Consider the following 24060-nt stretch of genomic DNA (forward strand, 5'->3'; position numbering starts at 1 on the left):
TACTGGGCAGCCCCACAGCTCCCCCTACAGTATGAGCAGATACCAGATGGGATTGTGCACCCGGACACAGCCTGTAACCCCGCCCCCGGCTCCGCCCAGCGCCTGACGTCAGGATAGTTATTTCTGGATATGAGGATCTGTCGGTGCGTCACACCTGACTTCCGGTCTGTGCCCTCCACCTATTTCCTGTGTTTGCGTTCCACCTTACTTCCGGTCTGTGTCCTTCACCTATTTCCGGTGTTTGCGTTCCACAGGCAGGAAGTATTACTGTACATTCCGGGAGGTTGTTCGGGCGGCAAAACGCAGAGAGGAGACATCACTGTGTCCGGCATCCGCAGGTAATGTGCCTACTATACAGGGGGAGCAGCCTGTGGTGTCTTACTATACAGGGGGAGCAGCCTGTGGTGTCCTACTATACAGGGGGAGCAGCCTGTGGTGTCCTACTATACAGGGGGAGCAGCCTGTGGTGTCCTACTATACAGGGAAGCAGCCTGTGGTGTCTTACTATAAAGGGGAGCAGATTGTGGTGTCCTACTCTACGGGGGAGCACCCTGTGGTGCCTACTGTGCCGGGGGAGCACCCTGTGGTGCCTCTTTGCCGGGGGAGCACCCTGTGGTGCCTACTATACAGGGGGAGCAACCTGTGGTGCCTACTATACAGGGGGAGCACCCTGTGGTGCCTACTATACAGGGGGAGCACCCTGTGGTGCCTACTATACAGGGGGAGCACCCTGTGGTGCCTACTGTAAAGGGGGAGCACCCTGTGGTGCCTACTGTACAGGGGGAGCACCCTGTGGTGCCTACTGTACAGGGGGAGCACCCTGTGGTGCCTACTATACAGGGGGAGCAGCCTGTGGTAACTACTATACAGGGGGAGCAGCCTGTGGTGTCCTACTATACAGGGGGAGTAGCTTGTGGTGCCTGCTATACAGGGGAGCGGCCTGTGGTGCCTGCTATACAGAAGGAGCAGCTTGTGGTGTCCTACTAAACAGGGGTAGTGGCCGTGGTGCCTAATATACAGGGGGAGCGGCCTGTGGTGCCTGCTATACAGAAGGAGCAGCTTGTGGTGTCCAACTAAACAGTGGGAGTGGCCGTGGTGCCTAATATACAGGGGGAGCAGCCTGTGGTGCCTAATATACAGGGGGAGTAGCTTGTGGTGTTCTAATATACAGGGGGAGCAGCCTGTGGTGCCCTACTACACAGGGGGAGGAGCCTGTGGTGTCTTACTATCCAGGCGGAGCAGCCTGTGGTGTCTTACTATCCAGGCGGAGCAGCCTGTGGTGTCCAACTATACAGGGGGAGCAGCCTGTTGTGCCTTTTTTACAGGTGGAGTAGACTGTGGTGTCCTAATATACAGGGGGAAAAGCTTGTGGTGTCCAACTATACAGGGGAGCAGCCTGTGGTGTCCTATTATACAGTGGGTGCAGCCTGTGGTGTCCTACTATACAGGGGGAGCAGCCTGTGGTGTCCTACTATACAGGGGGAGCAGCCTGTTGTGCCTAATATACAGGGGGAGTAGCTTGTGGTGTTCTAATATACAGGGGGAGCGTCCTGTGGTGCCCTACTATACAGAGGGAGCGGCCTGTGGTGTCTACTATACAGGGGGAGGAGCCTGTGGTGTCTTACTATCCAGGCGGAGCGGCCTGTGGTGTCCTACTATACAGGGGGAGCGGCCTGTGGTGTCCTACTATACAGGGGGAGCAGCCTGTGGTGTCCTACTATACAGGCGGAGTAGCCTGTGGTGTCCTACTATACAGGCGGAGCAGCCTGTGGTGTCCTACTATACAGGCAGAGCAGCCTGTGGTGTGCTACTATACAGGGGGAGCAGCCTGTGGTGTCCTATTATTATTATACAGCGGGAGCAGCCTGTGGTGTCCTACTATACAGGGGGAGCAGCCTGTGATGTCCTAATATTTTTATTATACAGGAGGAGCAGCCTGTGGTGTCCTATTATTATTATACAGAGGGAGAAGCCTGTGGTGTCCTGTTATTATTATACAGAGGGAGTAGCTTGTGGTGTCCTATTATTATTATATAGGGGGAGCAGCCTGTGGTGTCGTGTTATTATAATTATTATTATACAGGGGGAGCAGCCTGTGGTGTACTGTTGTTGTTGTTGTATAGGGTGAGCAGCCTGTGGTGTCCTGTTATTATTATACAGAGGGAGTAGCCTGTGGTGTCTGGTTGTGTGCTGGCCTCGGAGGAGCCTTATGGAGCTGGGTCACAGGAATCTGACACTGACCAGGGCTCTATGGCTGGAGGGAAAGGGGAGACATACTGGTCACTCAGTGTTACATGTCTGACTGGTAATATAGATAACGGAGAAATAGAGACTCTGATTGGGGCCTCCTATAAATTGAGACCACTCAGACGTTACAGTCTATAGAAGTATATTTAGCATTTATCAGACTTATAACTAACTTTATTTTTTATAAAGTAAAAATAATGAGCAAAAAGATTGGGGACCTGTGTGTAATGGAATGTATCACCTGTTGACCTTAATTATTCAATAACGAATGCAAAAATATAAAAAACTATATACAGTAATACGTAGAAATGTCTAATCCATAGATTTTAGCCAATCAGCCGGATTCGGTGTCAGTAGATAATGCCGCCGTCTTCTTAGGATTCTGTATGTAATATATACAGCTCTGTAATGTATAGGTTACTGTGCAAGTGTTAATCAGCTCCACCGTGAGGCGTTTCCTATTCACACGTCAAACCTTGATCAGCTCTGCAATGAGCAACAGTCCTCACATATTACTTAGCTCATCCGCCAGCCGGTTACTATACAGGCATCAGATTTAGGTAAGCTGTCCAGCGAGCCGGTTACTATACAGGCATCAGATTTAGGTAAGCTGTCCAGCGAGCCAGTTACTATACAGACATCAGATTTAGGTAAGCTGTCCAGCGAGCCGGCTATTATACAGGCATCAGATGTAGGTAAGCTGTCCAGCGGGCCGGTTACTATATAGGCATCAGATTTAGGTAAGCTGTCCAGCGAGCCGGTTACTATACAGGCATCAGATTTAGGTAAGCTGTCCTGTGAGCCGGTTACTATACATGTATTGGTCATTATTCAGCTCTGCAGTGAGGAAATTGCTAGTCAGACATGATACAGGCATCTAATATACATCTGAGCTTGTTACACTGTGCAGGGAGCAGGTTTTCATTGAGCAGGTTAATATATGAACATTGCACATTGTTAGGCTGTGCAATGTATAATACACATATATTGTGCATTAAGTAATAATATTGTATTCATAGGAATATAATCTCTCCTCCTAGACAGCTATGTAAAGTGTCCTTAATATATTCACAGATCACCATTATATAGATGTCTATAACACTTACACTCGGTCCAGTCACTGTAATAGTATAATAGCTTGCAGCTTATTGATGTGATCTATACAGTCTGATATTGTCTATGGCAATGAAGTATCAGACATGTATTTACTCCCAGACTGAGTGTAAAGTCAGCATTCAGTATAGGTGATCACATATAGTGGGACGGCTGTAATAAGGCACAGAAAAGAGCATAAGATAAAGAATAGAGGTTATATCCAACGCTATATAGGTCATCCCACTCCTGCTTTTCAGTGATGTGCTGGGCATGTAACGCTGAATGACAGACTGGGGGACCATGCTCTGGGGAGAGAGAGATTAGTAGGAGACGACAGCACAAGATGTTAGTGACCTGCTACCCTGATGCGCTAGGCAGTGTAGGGCATCAGTGCCACTTAACCCCGGTGCAGATTTTCTCTATAGTGAAGCAATAGTGGAGATGTGTCCAGGAGGGGACAGGGTATTCCCCTGGTATGAATTGGACGCAGGTGACGTGATCGCTTCCGGACCCAGAAGTGGGATTGCTGCTGACGTGTGTTTTGCCTCTATCTTGTTCACAGTTATAGCCTGATGTACAGCCTGTGTCTTTATGTGAGGTGGAGGCAATAAGTTTACTACTATATTGACTAACATTGAGGTCCAATGACATTGTCATGGTCAGGGTTATACATTAATGTCATTGGATCAAATCAATCTCAGTCAATACAGTAAACCTGCTGACTGTGGAGTTGAGTGGATCTGGGGATGTCACAGTGACATCACTTATATCTATAGTAATAATACAGGGACATGACTGGGGAGGTGAGGGGATCTGGGTGTGTCACAGTGACATCACTTATATCTATAGTAATACAGGGACATGACTGGGGAGGTGAGAGGATCTGGGAGTGGAACAGTAACATTACATATATCTTTAATAATAATACAGGGGCAAGATGAGAGATCTTGGAGTGTATGCAGTGATATTTGGTGTCTCCCCCAACATACATAGGATTATACTGTAGTGAAGAAGACACCCGGTGATTGTGAGACAACCGCATCCATCCCCGTGTGTCAAGAGGACTGAGCAGGACACAGAGCTCCATCACGGTGCCTCCACCTCACTCACTGATACATGAGAGACTCAAAAAACAGGTCTTGGAACTCACCAACAAGATCATTCAGCTGCTGAGGTGACTGCTCGGAATGGGATATTATACAGTGACACCAGGGGATGTGTCTGGGTGATGACTGGAGAGGTGACTGCTGGGAATGGGACATTATACAGTAACACCAGGGGCTGTGTCTGGGTGATGACTGGAGAGGTGACTGCTGGGAATGGGACATTATACAGTAACACCAGGGGAGGTGTCTGGGTGATGACTGTATGATTGTGTGTGTCAGGTTCCTATAAGGTGTCAGGATGTCACTGTCTATGTCTCCATGCAGGAGGGGGAGTATATAGAGGAGCACAAGGGTCTGTACAAGGACGTGATGATGGAGAATCACCAGCCCCTCACATCACTGGGTAAGAGGAGACTGTCATTTATTGTACAGGGGAGAGCAGGTATGGGGGCCCCCTATATACACATCACCTGAAAATCACATATATACAATGTACTCAGTCTCTGTGTGTCTCCTACAGATGGAACCAGTAACAGAAATACCCCAGAGAGATTTCCCCGTCCTCTTTATTCTCAGAATTGTACAGAAGAGAATCACAGGATCCCACAGGAGCATCAGGTAGATGGAAATTTAGGGTCTCACCAATATACCAAAGTGTCTGCCACTATATGATATGTAGAACAGCTGTGTGTCTTATTTATTGATTTTCGACTGTGTTATTTCATTGAAATCCAATGGTAATATTTTATGGGTTATTTAGGGTAAAGATCTGGCTGATAAGGCAGAAGACATAAAGGGAGAAGAAGAGACTTATGTTACTGATATGAAGGCAGAAGATACGGAAGGAAAAGAAGAGACGTATGTGACTGATATAAATACAGAAGATATAGAGGGAGAAGAAGAGACGTATGTGACTGATATAAAGGCAGAAGATACAGAGGGAGAAGAAGAGACGTATGTGACTGATATGAAGGCAGAAGATACAGAGGATGAAGAAGAGACGTATGTGACTGATATAAAGGCAGAAGCTATAGAGGGAGAAGAAGAGACGTATGTGACTGATATGAAGGCAGAAGCTATAGAGGGAGAAGAAGAGACGTATGTGACTGATAGGAAGGCAGATGATATAGAAGGAGAAGAGACTTATGTGAGGGGTGATCAGCTGTGTAAGGAGGAGGAAATCCCTACAGATATCAGCACAGGTGAGTAATAAACACTTATTACAGAAAAGAGTCACATATTCTCCCTGCTCAGTCACTATAACAGTCTCTTATCCTACACCCTCCTCTGTCAGTACAAACTTATGAGGGAAATTTATCTGTCTAGTGGGGGAGTCAGGAGACATCTCAGTCTGTCCCTGTTAGGCTCCTATTTTATGTATCAGAATAAATTTTGCAGTACCAGCCAGGAGTTCTGACAAGACATCTTTTCACATCCTGATTCCCAAAAATTAATATAAGGGATGTCAATAAGGCCTCTTCCTTGGACATAATTCAGTCCCATATTCGTCTGACACATCAGGTGTTAATATTTCACTGTTGGATTAATAACTTCAAAGAGACCGTTCTTGTCCTGTCACAGAGGAGGGTGATATTCCTGGGCATGTTGTTCCACATCTCCCTGAAGGTCTTTTTACTTTGGAAAACATTGTTGTCATCCGGGCTTTGATTTGCTTGGTCCTGCGGAAGAGGCCGGTTTCGATCCATCTGTACATGCTTCTGTTGGGATAACTTATGTCCCCTGAGGCCGATCAGTTCTGAAGGTTCCATTTTAGGGACCGTCAGTTACATTTTCTATCCAAGTGGCAGTGATCACGCTGAACTAAAAATATTATGGGTCTCAGAGACCCCTCACTTTTAGAAATTGGGGTCCTACTACATTGTTTATGGGACCCATCATATATTATGAGAGGATGAGGGCAAGAAGCAGTTAAGACTGTGCTGGGGGGCAAGGAGGGGGCTAGGGGCAGCCAGTGCTGGGGGTAGGGAGGGGGTAAAGGGTACATATCTTAAAGTAAGTAGCAGAGGGTTCATCCTCACCTCCCCACACACACTATAGTTTGCCAGATGGTTGTACCCCCTTCTGGCCGCCCACCCACCACTCTTCTCTGTCATTAGCAGCCGCAGGAAATTACCCCCAACCCCCACAGCACCAAACCCAGGGCAGCGGCAAATGCAGGATTATCTGGTAAAGTACGGGTTTCTATAATTTTTTTTTCCTTCTGACTCTAATTGTCACCCTCACCCTCCCCTTGGTGCCTAATCCCAACCTTCCCTCCTGGTGCCTAATCTCAACCTTCCCTCCTGGTGCCTAATCTCAACCTTCCCTCCTGGTGCCTAATCTCAACCTTCCCTCCTGGTGCCTAATCCCAACCTTCCCTCCTGGTGCCTAATCCCAACCTTCCCTCCTGCTGCCTAATCCCAACCTTCCCTCCTGGTGCCTAATCCCAACCTTCCGGTAAATGCCTAACCCTAAAAAAAAAAAAAGAGACAACCATTTTTATGTTTACCTTTTGTCCCTGTCAACCTATTGACAGTTTAACATCTGGTGTCTATCTAGACATTGTCTTCCTTTTTCCTGTCATGGATATTGAACCTCTTCCCTGCAAGCCTGGAGGCGGTAGCATGTTACACCTGTCTCTATCAGCACTGGTACTTACACCTTATATTACACTACATCTCATGTATATTACACCTCTTCCCTGCAAGCCTGGGGGCAGCATGTTACACCTGTCTCTATCAGCACTGGTACTTACACCTTATCTTACACTACATCTCATGTATATTACACCTCTTCCCTGCAAGCCTGGAGGCAGCATGTTACACCTGTCTCTATCAGCACTGGTACTTACACCTTATCTTACACTACATCTCATGTATATTACACCTCTTCCCTGCAAGCCTGGGGGCAGCAGCATGTTACACCTGTCTCTATCAGCACTGGTACTTACACCTTATATTACACTACATCTCATGTATATTACACCTCTTCCCTGCAAGCCTGGGGGCAGCATGTTACACCTGTCTCTATCAGCACTGGTACTTACACCTTATCTTACACTACATCTCATGTATATTACACCTCTTCCCTGCAAGCCTGGGGGCAGCAGCATGTTACACCTGTCTCTATCAGCACTGGTACTTACACCTTATCTTACACTACATCTCATGTATATTACACCTCTTCCCTGCAAGCCTGGGGGCAGCATGTTACACCTGTCTCTATCAGCACTGGTACTTACACCTTATCTTACACTACATCTCATGTATATTACACCTCTTCCCTGCAAGCCTGGAGGCAGCATGTTACACCTGTCTCTATCAGCACTGGTACTTACACCTTATCTTACACTACATCTCATGTATATTACACCTCTTCCCTGCAAGCCTGGGGGCAGCATGTTACACCTGTCTCTATCAGCACTGGTACTTACATCTTATCTTACACTACATCTCATGTATATTACACCTCTTCCCTGCAAGCCTGGAGGCAGCATGTTACACCTGTCTCTATCAGCACTGGTACTTACATCTTATCTTACACTACATCTCATGTATATTACACCTCTTCCCTGCAAGCCTGGGGGCAGCATGTTACACCTGTCTCTATCAGCACTGGTACTTACACCTTATATTACACTACATCTCATGTATATTACACCTCTTCCCTGCAAGCCTGGAGGCAGCATGTTACACCTGTCTCTATCAGCACTGGTACTTACATCTTATCTTACACTACATCTCATGTATATTACACCTCTTCCCTGCAAGCCTGGAGGCAGCATGTTACACCTGTCTCTATCAGCACTGGTACTTACACCTTATCTTACACTACATCTCATGTATATTACACCTCTTCCCTGCAAGCCTGGAGGCAGCATGTTACACCTGTCTCTATCAGCACTGGTACTTACATCTTATCTTACACTACATCTCATGTATATTACACCTCTTCCCTGCAAGCCTGGGGGCAGCATGTTACACCTGTCTCTATCAGCACTGGTACTTACATCTTATCTTACACTACATCTCATGTATATTACACCTCTTCCCTGCAAGCCTGGAGGCAGCATGTTACACCTGTCTCTATCAGCACTGGTACTTACATCTTATCTTACACTACATCTCATGTATATTACACCTCTTCCCTGCAAGCCTGGAGGCAGCATGTTACACCTGTCTCTATCAGCACTGGTACTTACACCTTATCTTACACTACGTCTCATGTATATTACACCTCTTCCCTGCAAGCCTGGAGGCAGCATGTTACACCTGTCTCTATCAGCACTGGTACTTACACCTTATATTACACTACATCTCATGTATATTACACCTCTTCCCTGCAAGCCTGGAGGCAGCATGTTACACCTGTCTCTATCAGCACTGGTACTTACACCTTATCTTACACTACATCTCATGTATATTACACCTCTTCCCTGCAAGCCTGGGGGCAGCATGTTACACCTGTCTCTATCAGCACTGGTACTTACACCTTATCTTACACTACATCTCATGTATATTACATCTCTTCCCTGCAAGCCTGGGGGCAGCATGTTACACCTGTCTCTATCAGCACTGGTACTTACATCTTATCTTACACTACATCTCATGTATATTACACCTCTTCCCTGCAAGCCTGGGGGCAGCATGTTACACCTGTCTCTATCAGCACTGGTACTTACACCTTATATTACACTACATCTCATGTATATTACACCTCTTCCCTGCAAGCCTGGAGGCAGCATGTTACACCTGTCTCTATCAGCACTGGTACTTACACCTTATCTTACACTACATCTCATGTATATTACACCTCTTCCCTGCAAGCCTGGGGGCAGCAGCATGTTACACCTGTCTCTATCAGCACTGGTACTTACACCTTATATTACACTACATCTCATGTATATTACACCTCTTCCCTGCAAGCCTGGGGGCAGCATGTTACACCTGTCTCTATCAGCACTGGTACTTACACCTTATCTTACACTACATCTCATGTATATTACACCTCTTCCCTGCAAGCCTGGAGGCAGCATGTTACACCTGTCTCTATCAGCACTGGTACTTACACCTTATCTTACACTACATCTCATGTATATTACACCTCTTCCCTGCAAGCCTGGGGGCAGCAGCATGTTACACCTGTCTCTATCAGCACTGGTACTTACACCTTATATTACACTACATCTCATGTATATTACACCTCTTCCCTGCAAGCCTGGGGGCAGCATGTTACACCTGTCTCTATCAGCACTGGTACTTACACCTTATCTTACACTACATCTCATGTATATTACACCTCTTCCCTGCAAGCCTGGGGGCAGCAGCATGTTACACCTGTCTCTATCAGCACTGGTACTTACACCTTATCTTACACTACATCTCATGTATATTACACCTCTTCCCTGCAAGCCTGGGGGCAGCATGTTACACCTGTCTCTATCAGCACTGGTACTTACACCTTATCTTACACTACATCTCATGTATATTACACCTCTTCCCTGCAAGCCTGGAGGCAGCATGTTACACCTGTCTCTATCAGCACTGGTACTTACACCTTATCTTACACTACATCTCATGTATATTACACCTCTTCCCTGCAAGCCTGGGGGCAGCATGTTACACCTGTCTCTATCAGCACTGGTGCTTACACCTTATCTTACACTACATCTCATGTATATTACACCTCTTCCCTGCAAGCCTGGAGGCAGCATGTTACACCTGTCTCTATCAGCACTGGTACTTACATCTTATCTTACACTACATCTCATGTATATTACACCTCTTCCCTGCAAGCCTGGAGCCAGCATGTTACACCTGTCTCTATCAGCACTGGTACTTACATCTTATCTTACACTACATCTCATGTATATTACACCTCTTCCCTGCAAGCCTGGGGGCAGCATGTTACACCTGTCTCTATCAGCACTGGTACTTACACCTTATATTACACTACATCTCATGTATATTACACCTCTTCCCTGCAAGCCTGGAGGCAGCATGTTACACCTGTCTCTATCAGCACTGGTACTTACACCTTATATTACACTACATCTCATGTATATTACACCTCTTCCCTGCAAGCCTGGAGGCAGCATGTTACACCTGTCTCTATCAGCACTGGTACTTACATCTTATCTTACACTACATCTCATGTATATTACACCTCTTCCCTGCAAGCCTGGAGGCAGCATGTTACACCTGTCTCTATCAGCACTGGTACTTACATCTTATCTTACACTACATCTCATGTATATTACACCTCTTCCCTGCAAGCCTGGAGGCAGCATGTTACACCTGTCTCTATCAGCACTGGTACTTACACCTTATCTTACACTACATCTCATGTATATTACACCTCTTCCCTGCAAGCCTGGAGGCAGCATGTTACACCTGTCTCTATCAGCACTGGTACTTACACCTTATCTTACACTACATCTCATGTATATTACACCTCTTCCCTGCAAGCCTGGGGGCAGCATGTTACACCTGTCTCTATCAGCACTGGTACTTACACCTTATCTTACACTACATCTCATGTATATTACACCTCTTCCCTGCAAGCCTGGGGGCAGCATGTTACACCTGTCTCTATCAGCACTGGTACTTACACCTTATCTTACACTACATCTCATGTATATTACACCTCTTCCCTGCAAGCCTGGGGGCAGCATGTTACACCTGTCTCTATCAGCACTGGTACTTACACCTTATCTTACACTACATCTCATGTATATTACACCTCTTCCCTGCAAGCCTGGGGGCAGCATGTTACACCTGTCTCTATCAGCACTGGTACTTACACCTTATCTTACACTACATCTCATGTATATTACACCTCTTCCCTGCAAGCCTGGGGGCAGCATGTTACACCTGTCTCTATCAGCACTGGTACTTACACCTTATCTTACACTACATCTCATGTATATTACACCTCTTCCCTGCAAGCCTGGGGGCAGCAGCATGTTACACCTGTCTCTATCAGCACTGGTACTTACACCTTATCTTACACTACATCTCATGTATATTACACCTCTTCCCTGCAAGCCTGGGGGCAGCATGTTACACCTGTCTCTATCAGCACTGGTACTTACATCTTATCTTACACTACATCTCATGTATATTACACCTCTTCCCTGCAAGCCTGGGGGCAGCATGTTACACCTGTCTCTATCAGCACTGGTACTTACACCTTATATTACACTACATCTCATGTATATTACACCTCTTCCCTGCAAGCCTGGGGGCAGCATGTTACACCTATCTCTATCAGCACTGGTACTTACACCTTATCTTACACTACATCTCATGTATATTACACCTCTTCCCTGCAAGCCTGGGGGCAGCATGTTACACCTGTCTCTATCAGCACTGGTACTTACACCTTATCTTACACTACATCTCATGTATATTACACCTCTTCCCTGCAAGCCTGGGGGCAGCATGTTACACCTGTCTCTATCAGCACTGGTACTTACACCTTATATTACACTACATCTCATGTATATTACACCTCTTCCCTGCAAGCCTGGAGGCAGCATGTTACACCTGTCTCTATCAGCACTGGTACTTACATCTTATCTTACACTACATCTCATGTATATTACACCTCTTCCCTGCAAGCCTGGGGGCAGCATGTTACACCTGTCTCTATCAGCACTGGTACTTACACCTTATATTACACTACATCTCATGTATATTACACCTCTTCCCTGCAAGCCTGGGGGCAGCAGCATGTTACACCTGTCTCTATCAGCACTGGTACTTACACCTTATCTTACACTACATCTCATGTATATTACACCTCTTCCCTGCAAGCCTGGAGGCAGCATGTTACACCTGTCTCTATCAGCACTGGTACTTACATCTTATCTTACACTACATCTCATGTATATTACACCTCTTCCCTGCAAGCCTGGGGGCAGCATGTTACACCTGTCTCTATCAGCACTGGTACTTACACCTTATATTACACTACATCTCATGTATATTACACCTCTTCCCTGCAAGCCTGGAGGCAGCATGTTACACCTGTCTCTATCAGCACTGGTACTTACACCTTATCTTACACTACATCTCATGTATATTACACCTCTTCCCTGCAAGCCTGGGGGCAGCATGTTACACCTGTCTCTATCAGCACTGGTACTTACATCTTATCTTACACTACATCTCATGTATATTACACCTCTTCCCTGCAAGCCTGGGGGCAGCAGCATGTTACACCTGTCTCTATCAGCACTGGTACTTACACCTTATCTTACACTACATCTCATGTATATTACACCTCTTCCCTGCAAGCCTGGGGGCAGCATGTTACACCTGTCTCTATCAGCACTGGTACTTACACCTTATCTTACACTACATCTCATGTATATTACACCTCTTCCCTGCAAGCCTGGGGGCAGCATGTTACACCTGTCTCTATCAGCACTGGTACTTACATCTTATCTTACACTACATCTCATGTATATTACACCTCTTCCCTGCAAGCCTGGGGGCAGCAGCATGTTACACCTGTCTCTATCAGCACTGGTACTTACACCTTATATTACACTACATCTCATGTATATTACACCTCTTCCCTGCAAGCCTGGGGGCAGCATGTTACACCTGTCTCTATCAGCACTGGTACTTACATCTTATCTTACACTACATCTCATGTATATTACACCTCTTCCCTGCAAGCCTGGGGGCAGCAGCATGTTACACCTGTCTCTATCAGCACTGGTACTTACACCTTATCTTACACTACATCTCATGTATATTACACCTCTTCCCTGCAAGCCTGGGGGCAACATGTTACACCTGTCTCTATCAGCACTGGTACTTACACCTTATCTTACACTACATCTCATGTATATTACACCTCTTCCCTGCAAGCCTGGGGGCAGCATGTTACACCTGTCTCTATCAGCACTGGTACTTACACCTTATCTTACACTACATCTCATGTATATTACACCTCTTCCCTGCAAGCCTGGAGGCAGCAGCATGTTACACCTGTCTCTATCAGCACTGGTACTTACACCTTATCTTACACTACATCTCATGTATATTACACCTCTTCCCTGCAAGCCTGGGGGCAGCATGTTACACCTGTCTCTATCAGCACTGGTACTTACACCTTATATTACACTACATCTCATGTATATTACACCTCTTCCCTGCAAGCCTGGAGGCAGCAGCATGTTACACCTGTCTCTATCAGCACTGGTACTTACACCTTATATTACACTACATCTCATGTATATTACACCTCTTCCCTGCAAGCCTGGGGGCAGCATGTTACACCTGTCTCTATCAGCACTGGTACTTACACCTTATATTACACTACATCTCATGTATATTACACCTCTTCCCTGCAAGCCTGGAGGCAGCATGTTACACCTGTCTCTATCAGCACTGGTACTTACACCTTATATTACACTACATCTCATGTATATTACACCTCTTCCCTGCAAGCCTGGGGGCAGCAGCATGTTACACCTGTCTCTATCAGCACTGGTACTTACACCTTATCTTACACTACATCTCATGTATATTACACCTCTTCCCTGCAAGCCTGGGGGCAGCAGCATGTTACACCTGTCTCTATCAGCACTGGTACTTACACCTTATCTTACACTACATCTCATGTATATTACACCTCTTCCCTGCAAGCCTGGGGGCAGCATGTTACACCTGTCTCTATCAGCACTGGTACTTACACCTTATCTTACACTACATCTCATGTATATTACACCTCTTCCCTGCAAGCCTGGAGGCAGCATGTTACACCTGTCTCTATCAGCACTGGTACTTACACCTTATATTACACTACATCTCATGTATATTACACCTCTTCCCTGCAAGCCTGGGGGCAGCATGTTACACCTGTCTCTATCAGCACTGGTACTTACACCTTATATTACACTACATCTCATGTATATTACACCTCTTCCCTGCAAGCCTGGAGGCAGCATGTTACACCTGTCTCTATCAGCACTGGTACTTACACCTTATCTTACACTACATCTCATGTATATTACACCTCTTCCCTGCAAGCTTGGGGGCAGCATGTTACACCTGTCTCTATCAGCACTGGTACTTACACCTTATATTACACTACATCTCATGTATATTACACCTCTTCCCTGCAAGCCTGGAGGCAGCATGTTACACCTGTCTCTATCAGTACTGGTACTTACATCTTATCTTACACTACATCTCATGTATATTACATCTCTTCCCTGCAAGCCTGGAGGCAGCAGCATGTTACACCTGTCTCTATCAGCACTGGTACTTACATCTTATCTTACACTACATCTCATGTATATTACACCTCTTCCCTGCAAGCCTGGGGGCAGCATGTTACACCTGTCTCTATCAGCACTGGTACTTACACCTTATCTTACACTACATCTCATGTATATTACACCTCTTCCCTGCAAGCCTGGAGGCAGCAGCATGTTACACCTGTCTCTATCAGCACTGGTACTTACACCTTATCTTACACTACATCTCATGTATATTACACCTCTTCCCTGCAAGCCTGGAGGCAGCATGTTACACCTGTCTCTATCAGCACTGGTACTTACACCTTATATTACACTACATCTCATGTATATTACACCTCTTCCCTGCAAGCCTGGAGGCAGCATGTTACACCTGTCTCTATCAGCACTGGTACTTACACCTTATCTTACACTACATCTCATGTATATTACACCTCTTCCCTGCAAGCCTGGGGGCAGCATGTTACACCTGTCTCTATCAGCACTGGTACTTACACCTTATCTTACACTACATCTCATGTATATTACACCTCTTCCCTGCAAGCCTGGGGGCAGCATGTTACACCTGTCTCTATCAGCACTGGTGCTTACATCTTATCTTACACTACATCTCATGTATATTACACCTCTTCCCTGCAAGCCTGGGGGCAGCATGTTACACCTGTCTCTATCAGCACTGGTGCTTACACCTTATCTTACACTACATCTCATGTATATTACACCTCTTCCCTGCAAGCCTGGGGGCAGCATGTTACACCTGTCTCTATCAGCACTGGTACTTACACCTTATCTTACACTACATCTCATGTATATTACACCTCTTCCCTGCAAGCCTGGAGGCAGCATGTTACACCTGTCTCTATCAGCACTGGTACTTACATCTTATATTACACTACATCTCATGTATATTACACCTCTTCCCTGCAAGCCTGGGGGCAGCATGTTACACCTGTCTCTATCAGCACTGGTACTTACACCTTATCTTACACTACATCTCATGTATATTACACCTCTTCCCTGCAAGCCTGGGGGCAGCATGTTACACCTGTCTCTATCAGCACTGGTACTTACACCTTATATTACACTACATCTCATGTATATTACACCTCTTCCCTGCAAGCCTGGAGGCAGCAGCATGTTACACCTGTCTCTATCAGCACTGGTACTTACACCTTATCTTACACTACATCTCATGTATATTACACCTCTTCCCTGCAAGCCTGGGGGCAGCATGTTACACCTGTCTCTATCAGCACTGGTACTTACACCTTCCCTTACACTACATCTCATGTATATTACACCTCTTCCCTGCAAGCCTGGAGGCAGCATGTTACACCTGTCTCTATCAGCACTGGTGCTTACATCTTATCTTACACTACATCTCATGTATATTACACCTCTTCCCTGCAAGCCTGGAGGCAGCAGCATGTTACACCTGTCTCTATCAGCACTGGTACTTACACCTTATCTTACACTACATCTCATGTATATTACACCTCTTCCCTGCAAGCCTGGGGGCAGCATGTTACACCTGTCTCTATCAGCACTGGTGCTTACACCTTATCTTACACTACATCTCATGTATATTACACCTCTTCCCTGCAAGCCTGGAGGCAGCAGCATGTTACACCTGTCTCTATCAGCACTGGTACTTACATCTTATATTACACTACATCTCATGTATATTACACCTCTTCCCTGCAAGCCTGGAGGCAGCAGCATGTTACACCTGTCTCTATCAGCACTGGTACTTACACCTTATATTACACTACATCTCATGTATATTACACCTCTTCCCTGCAAGCCTGGAGGCAGCAGCATGTTACACCTGTCTCTATCAGCACTGGTACTTACACCTTATATTACACTACATCTCATGTATATTACACCTCTTCCCTGCAAGCCTGGAGGCAGCATGTTACACCTGTCTCTATCAGCACTGGTACTTACACCTTATCTTACACTACATCTCATGTATATTACACCTCTTCCCTGCAAGCCTGGAGGCAGCATGTTACACCTGTCTCTATCAGCACTGGTACTTACACCTTATCTTACACTACATCTCATGTATATTACACCTCTTCCCTGCAAGCCTGGGGGCAGCATGTTACACCTGTCTCTATCAGCACTGGTACTTACACCTTATATTACACTACATCTCATGTATATTACACCTCTTCCCTGCAAGCCTGGGGGCAGCAGCATGTTACACCTGTCTCTATCAGCACTGGTACTTACACCTTATCTTACACTACATCTCATGTATATTACACCTCTTCCCTGCAAGCCTGGGGGCAGCATGTTACACCTGTCTCTATCAGCACTGGTACTTACACCTTATCTTACACTACATCTCATGTATATTACACCTCTTCCCTGCAAGCCTGGGGGCAGCATGTTACACCTGTCTCTATCAGCACTGGTACTTACACCTTATATTACACTACATCTCATGTATATTACACCTCTTCCCTGCAAGCCTGGGGGCAGCATGTTACACCTGTCTCTATCAGCACTGGTACTTACACCTTATCTTACACTACATCTCATGTATATTACACCTCTTCCCTGCAAGCCTGGAGGCAGCATGTTACACCTGTCTCTATCAGCACTGGTACTTACACCTTATCTTACACTACATCTCATGTATATTACACCTCTTCCCTGCAAGCCTGGAGGCAGCATGTTACACCTGTCTCTATCAGCACTGGTACTTACATCTTATCTTACACTACATCTCATGTATATTACACCTCTTCCCTGCAAGCCTGGGGGCAGCATGTTACACCTGTCTCTATCAGCACTGGTACTTACACCTTATATTACACTACATCTCATGTATATTACACCTCTTCCCTGCAAGCCTGGGGGCAGCATGTTACACCTGTCTCTATCAGCACTGGTACTTACACCTTATATTACACTACATCTCATGTATATTACACCTCTTCTCTGCAAGCCTGGAGGCAGCATGTTACACCTGTCTCTATCAGCACTGGTACTTACACCTTATCTTACACTACATCTCATGTATATTACACCTCTTCCCTGCAAGCCTGGAGGCAGCATGTTACACCTGTCTCTATCAGCACTGGTACTTACACCTTATCTTACACTACATCTCATGTATATTACACCTCTTCCCTGCAAGCCTGGGGGCAGCATGTTACACCTGTCTCTATCAGCACTGGTACTTACACCTTATATTACACTACATCTCATGTATATTACACCTCTTCCCTGCAAGCCTGGGGGCAGCATGTTACACCTGTCTCTATCAGCACTGGTACTTACACCTTATCTTACACTACATCTCATGTATATTACACCTCTTCCCTGCAAGCCTGGGGGCAGCATGTTACACCTGTCTCTATCAGCACTGGTACTTACATCTTATCTTACACTACATCTCATGTATATTACACCTCTTCCCTGCAAGCCTGGGGGCAGCATGTTACACCTGTCTCTATCAGCACTGGTGCTTACACCTTATATTACACTACATCTCATGTATATTACACCTCTTCCCTGCAAGCCTGGGGGCAGCATGTTACACCTGTCTCTATCAGCACTGGTACTTACACCTTATCTTACACTACATCTCATGTATATTACACCTCTTCCCTGCAAGCCTGGGGGCAGCATGTTACACCTGTCTCTATCAGCACTGGTACTTACACCTTATATTACACTACATCTCATGTATATTACATCTCTTCCCTGCAAGCCTGGAGGCAGCATGTTACACCTGTCTCTATCAGCACTGGTACTTACACCTTATATTACACTACATCTCATGTATATTACACCTCTTCCCTGCAAGCCTGGAGGCAGCATGTTACACCTGTCTCTATCAGCACTGGTACTTACACCTTATCTTACACTACATCTCATGTATATTACACCTCTTCCCTGCAAGCCTGGGGGCAGCATGTTACACCTGTCTCTATCAGCACTGGTGCTTACATCTTATCTTACACTACATCTCATGTATATTACACCTCTTCCCTGCAAGCCTGGAGGCAGCAGCATGTTACACCTGTCTCTATCAGCACTGGTACTTACACCTTATCTTACACTACATCTCATGTATATTACACCTCTTCCCTGCAAGCCTGGGGGCAGCAGCATGTTACACCTGTCTCTATCAGCACTGGTACTTACACCTTATCTTACACTACATCTCATGTATATTACACCTCTTCCCTGCAAGCCTGGGGGCAGCATGTTACACCTGTCTCTATCAGCACTGGTACTTACACCTTATCTTACACTACATCTCATGTATATTACACCTCTTCCCTGCAAGCCTGGGGGCAGCAGCATGTTACACCTGTCTCTATCAGCACTGGTACTTACACCTTATATTACACTACATCTCATGTATATTACATCTCTTCCCTGCAAGCCTGGGGGCAGCATGTTACACCTGTCTCTATCAGCACTGGTACTTACACCTTATCTTACACTACATCTCATGTATATTACACCTCTTCCCTGCAAGCCTGGGGGCAGCAGCATGTTACACCTGTCTCTATCAGCACTGGTACTTACACCTTATCTTACACTACATCTCATGTATATTACACCTCTTCCCTGCAAGCCTGGGGGCAGCATGTTACACCTGTCTCTATCAGCACTGGTACTTACACCTTATATTACACTACATCTCATGTATATTACACCTCTTCCCTGCAAGCCTGGAGGCAGCATGTTACACCTGTCTCTATCAGCACTGGTACTTACACCTTATCTTACACTACATCTCATGTATATTACACCTCTTCCCTGCAAGCCTGGAGGCAGCAGCATGTTACACCTGTCTCTATCAGCACTGGTACTTACACCTTATCTTACACTACATCTCATGTATATTACACCTCTTCCCTGCAAGCCTGGGGGCAGCATGTTACACCTGTCTCTATCAGCACTGGTACTTACACCTTATATTACACTACATATCATGTATATTACACCTCTTCCCTGCAAGCCTGGAGGCAGCAGCATGTTACACCTGTCTCTATCAGCACTGGTACTTACACCTTATATTACACTACATATCATGTATATTACACCTCTTCCCTGCAAGCCTGGAGGCAGCAGCATGTTACACCTGTCTCTATCAGCACTGGTACTTACACCTTATATTACACTACATATCATGTATATTACACCTCTTCCCTGCAAGCCTGGGGGCAGCATGTTACACCTGTCTCTATCAGCACTGGTACTTACACCTTATCTTACACTACATCTCATGTATATTACACCTCTTCCCTGCAAGCCTGGGGGCAGCATGTTACACCTGTCTCTATCAGCACTGGTACTTACACCTTATCTTACACTACATCTCATGTATATTACACCTCTTCCCTGCAAGCCTGGGGGCAGCAGCATGTTACACCTGTCTCTATCAGCACTGGTACTTACACCTTATCTTACACTACATCTCATGTATATTACACCTCTTCCCTGCAAGCCTGGAGGCAGCATGTTACACCTGTCTCTATCAGCACTGGTACTTACACCTTATCTTACACTACATCTCATGTATATTACACCTCTTCCCTGCAAGCCTGGGGGCAGCATGTTACACCTGTCTCTATCAGCACTGGTACTTACATCTTATCTTACACTACATCTCATGTATATTACACCTCTTCCCTGCAAGCCTGGGGGCAGCATGTTACACCTGTCTCTATCAGCACTGGTACTTACACCTTATCTTACACTACATCTCATGTATATTACACCTCTTCCCTGCAAGCCTGGGGGCAGCATGTTACACCTGTCTCTATCAGCACTGGTACTTACACCTTATATTACACTACATCTCATGTATATTACACCTCTTCCCTGCAAGCCTGGAGGCAGCAGCATGTTACACCTGTCTCTATCAGCACTGGTACTTACACCTTATATTACACTACATATCATGTATATTACACCTCTTCCCTGCAAGCCTGGAGGCAGCAGCATGTTACACCTGTCTCTATCAGCACTGGTACTTACACCTTATCTTACACTACATCTCATGTATATTACACCTCTTCCCTGCAAGCCTGGGGGCAGCATGTTACACCTGTCTCTATCAGCACTGGTACTTACACCTTATCTTACACTACATCTCATGTATATTACACCTCTTCCCTGCAAGCCTGGGGGCAGCAGCATGTTACACCTGTCTCTATCAGCACTGGTACTTACACCTTATCTTACACTACATCTCATGTATATTACACCTCTTCCCTGCAAGCCTGGGGGCAGCATGTTACACCTGTCTCTATCAGCACTGGTACTTACACCTTATCTTACACTACATCTCATGTATATTACACCTCTTCCCTGCAAGCCTGGGGGCAGCATGTTACACCTGTCTCTATCAGCACTGGTACTTACACCTTATCTTACACTACATCTCATGTATATTACACCTCTTCCCTGCAAGCCTGGGGGCAGCAGCATGTTACACCTGTCTCTATCAGCACTGGTGCTTACACCTTATCTTACACTACATCTCATGTATATTACACCTCTTCCCTGCAAGCCTGGGGGCAGCAGCATGTTACACCTGTCTCTATCAGCACTGGTACTTACACCTTATATTACACTACATCTCATGTATATTACACCTCTTCCCTGCAAGCCTGGGGGCAGCATGTTACACCTGTCTCTATCAGCACTGGTACTTACACCTTATCTTACACTACATCTCATGTATATTACACCTCTTCCCTGCAAGCCTGGGGGCAGCATGTTACACCTGTCTCTATCAGCACTGGTACTTACACCTTATATTACACTACATCTCATGTATATTACACCTCTTCCCTGCAAGCCTGGGGGCAGCAGCATGTTACACCTGTCTCTATCAGCACTGGTACTTACACCTTATCTTACACTACATCTCATGTATATTACACCTCTTCCCTGCAAGCCTGGGGGCAGCATGTTACACCTGTCTCTATCAGCACTGGTACTTACACCTTATCTTACACTACATCTCATGTATATTACACCTCTTCCCTGCAAGCCTGGAGGCAGCATGTTACACCTGTCTCTATCAGCACTGGTACTTACACCTTATCTTACACTACATCTCATGTATATTACACCTCTTCCCTGCAAGCCTGGGGGCAGCATGTTACACCTGTCTCTATCAGCACTGGTACTTACATCTTATCTTACACTACATCTCATGTATATTACACCTCTTCCCTGCAAGCCTGGAGGCAGCATGTTACACCTGTCTCTATCAGCACTGGTACTTACACCTTATCTTACACTACATCTCATGTATATTATACCTCTTCCCTGCAAGTCTGGGGGCAGCATGTTACACCTGTCTCTATCAGCACTGGTACTTACACCTTATATTACACTACATCTCATGTATATTACACCTCTTCCCTGCAAGCCTGAGGGCAGCATGTTACACCTGTCTCTATCAGCACTGGTACTTACATCTTATATTACACTACATCTCATGTATATTACACCTCTTCCCTGCAAGCCTGGAGGCAGCAGCATGTTACACCTGTCTCTATCAGCACTGGTGCTTACACCTTATCTTACACTACATCTCATGTATATTACACCTCTTCCCTGCAAGCCTGGGGGCAGCATGTTACACCTGTCTCTATCAGCACTGGTACTTACACCTTATCTTACACTACATCTCATGTATATTACATCTCTTCCCTGCAAGCCTGGAGGCAGCAGCATGTTACACCTGTCTCTATCAGCACTGGTACTTACACCTTATCTTACACTACATCTCATGTATATTACACCTCTTCCCTGCAAGCCTGGAGGCAGCATGTTACACCTGTCTCTATCAGCACTGGTACTTACATCTTATCTTACACTACATCTCATGTATATTACACCTCTTCCCTGCAAGCCTGGAGGCAGCATGTTACTCCTGTCTCTATCAGCACTGGTACTTACATCTTATATTACACTACATCTCATGTATATTACACCTCTTCCCTGCAAGCCTGGGGGCAGCATGTTACACCTGTCTCTATCAGCACTGGTACTTACACCTTATATTACACTACATCTCATGTATATTACACCTCTTCCCTGCAAGCCTGGGGGCAGCATGTTACACCTGTCTCTATCAGCACTGGTACTTACACCTTATCTTACACTACATCTCATGTATATTACACCTCTTCCCTGCAAGCCTGGAGGCAGCAGCATGTTACACCTGTCTCTATCAGCACTGGTACTTACACCTTATCTTACACTACATCTCATGTATATTACACCTCTTCCCTGCAAGCCTGGGGGCAGCAGCATGTTACACCTGTCTCTATCAGCACTGGTACTTACACCTTATCTTACACTACATCTCATGTATATTACACCTCTTCCCTGCAAGCCTGGGGGCAGCATGTTACACCTGTCTCTATCAGCACTGGTGCTTACACCTTATCTTACACTACATCTCATGTATATTACACCTCTTCCCTGCAAGCCTGGGGGCAGCAGCATGTTACACCTGTCTCTATCAGCACTGGTGCTTACATCTTATCTTACACTACATCTCATGTATATTACACCTCTTCCCTGCAAGCCTGGGGGCAGCAGCATGTTACACCTGTCTCTATCAGCACTGGTGCTTACACCTTATCTTACACTACATCTCATGTATATTACACCTCTTCCCTACAAGCCTGGAGGCAGCAGCATGTTACACCTGTCTCTATCAGCACTGGTTTTTAGTTTAAATCTGGCAAATGAGAGACCAACTCATGATGCCAAACTCATAGGACAGCTACTCCAGCAATAATCTGGTGGCTGTGGACCAGTGTGGTGATGCATTGTCCTGCTGAAAGAGCCTCTGCCACCTGTGTGACTGCATGAAAACACTTAGTATCAAGCTTCGTTTATTGTCACTTATATCGTAATATGCTGCCATCGTCACTGCATATTGTATGATAACAGATTACACAGATATCTGCCTAAATATAGTAAATCAATTGAGAAAGATACAAATTTTTGTGGGGTGTCATGTACTGGGAATGGAAGTAGCTGTCTCAGTTTCTGGCACATGAGTATATATTTAGATTTATTGATAGTATATTTTGGTGCCAGGTAATGATTTATATACTGCTCCCAACATCTGCCCATTTCATGGCAATTTGGGGACATTCACCACAGTCTGTATTGTATAATAATGAATCTTGTTGTGGGCAAACATTTATATTTCCATATATGTAATTTATTCCCAGCAGATGGATGTAGCAGCTGGAAGGTCTCAGAGGATCATCTCGTTATAACTCCGAATTGTGAAATAGATGATGATATCACCCGAGATTCTCT

At 45.6% G+C, this 24060-nt stretch overlaps 2 protein-coding genes across 3 annotated transcripts in view; both read left to right on the forward strand.

The window, feature by feature from the left end:
• LOC148454258 (uncharacterized) overlaps positions 1-24060 on the forward strand; it is a 77930-nt gene that overhangs the window by 50490 nt on the left and 3380 nt on the right.
• On the forward strand, positions 252-24060 carry LOC148454260 (uncharacterized). 2 transcript variants are annotated; one of them, XM_088461149.1, is made up of 7 exons: positions 252-338; positions 4336-4516; positions 4773-4851; positions 4969-5066; positions 5209-5650; positions 6566-6635; positions 23970-24060. In XM_088461149.1, exons 3-7 carry the CDS (start codon positions 4818-4820, stop codon positions 23980-23982), a joined length of 657 nt encoding a protein of 218 aa, XP_088317275.1. In that variant the 5' UTR covers positions 252-338; positions 4336-4516; positions 4773-4817; the 3' UTR covers positions 23983-24060. The 2 variants fall into 2 exon arrangements, with proteins under 2 accessions (XP_088317275.1, XP_088317276.1); XM_088461150.1 differs by having other exon boundaries at positions 23973-24012.

This window comes from Taudactylus pleione, unplaced genomic scaffold (assembly GCF_031769625.1).
Source record: "Taudactylus pleione unplaced genomic scaffold, aTauple2 ptg001020l, whole genome shotgun sequence".
Classification (NCBI taxonomy): Eukaryota; Metazoa; Chordata; class Amphibia; order Anura; family Myobatrachidae; genus Taudactylus; species Taudactylus pleione.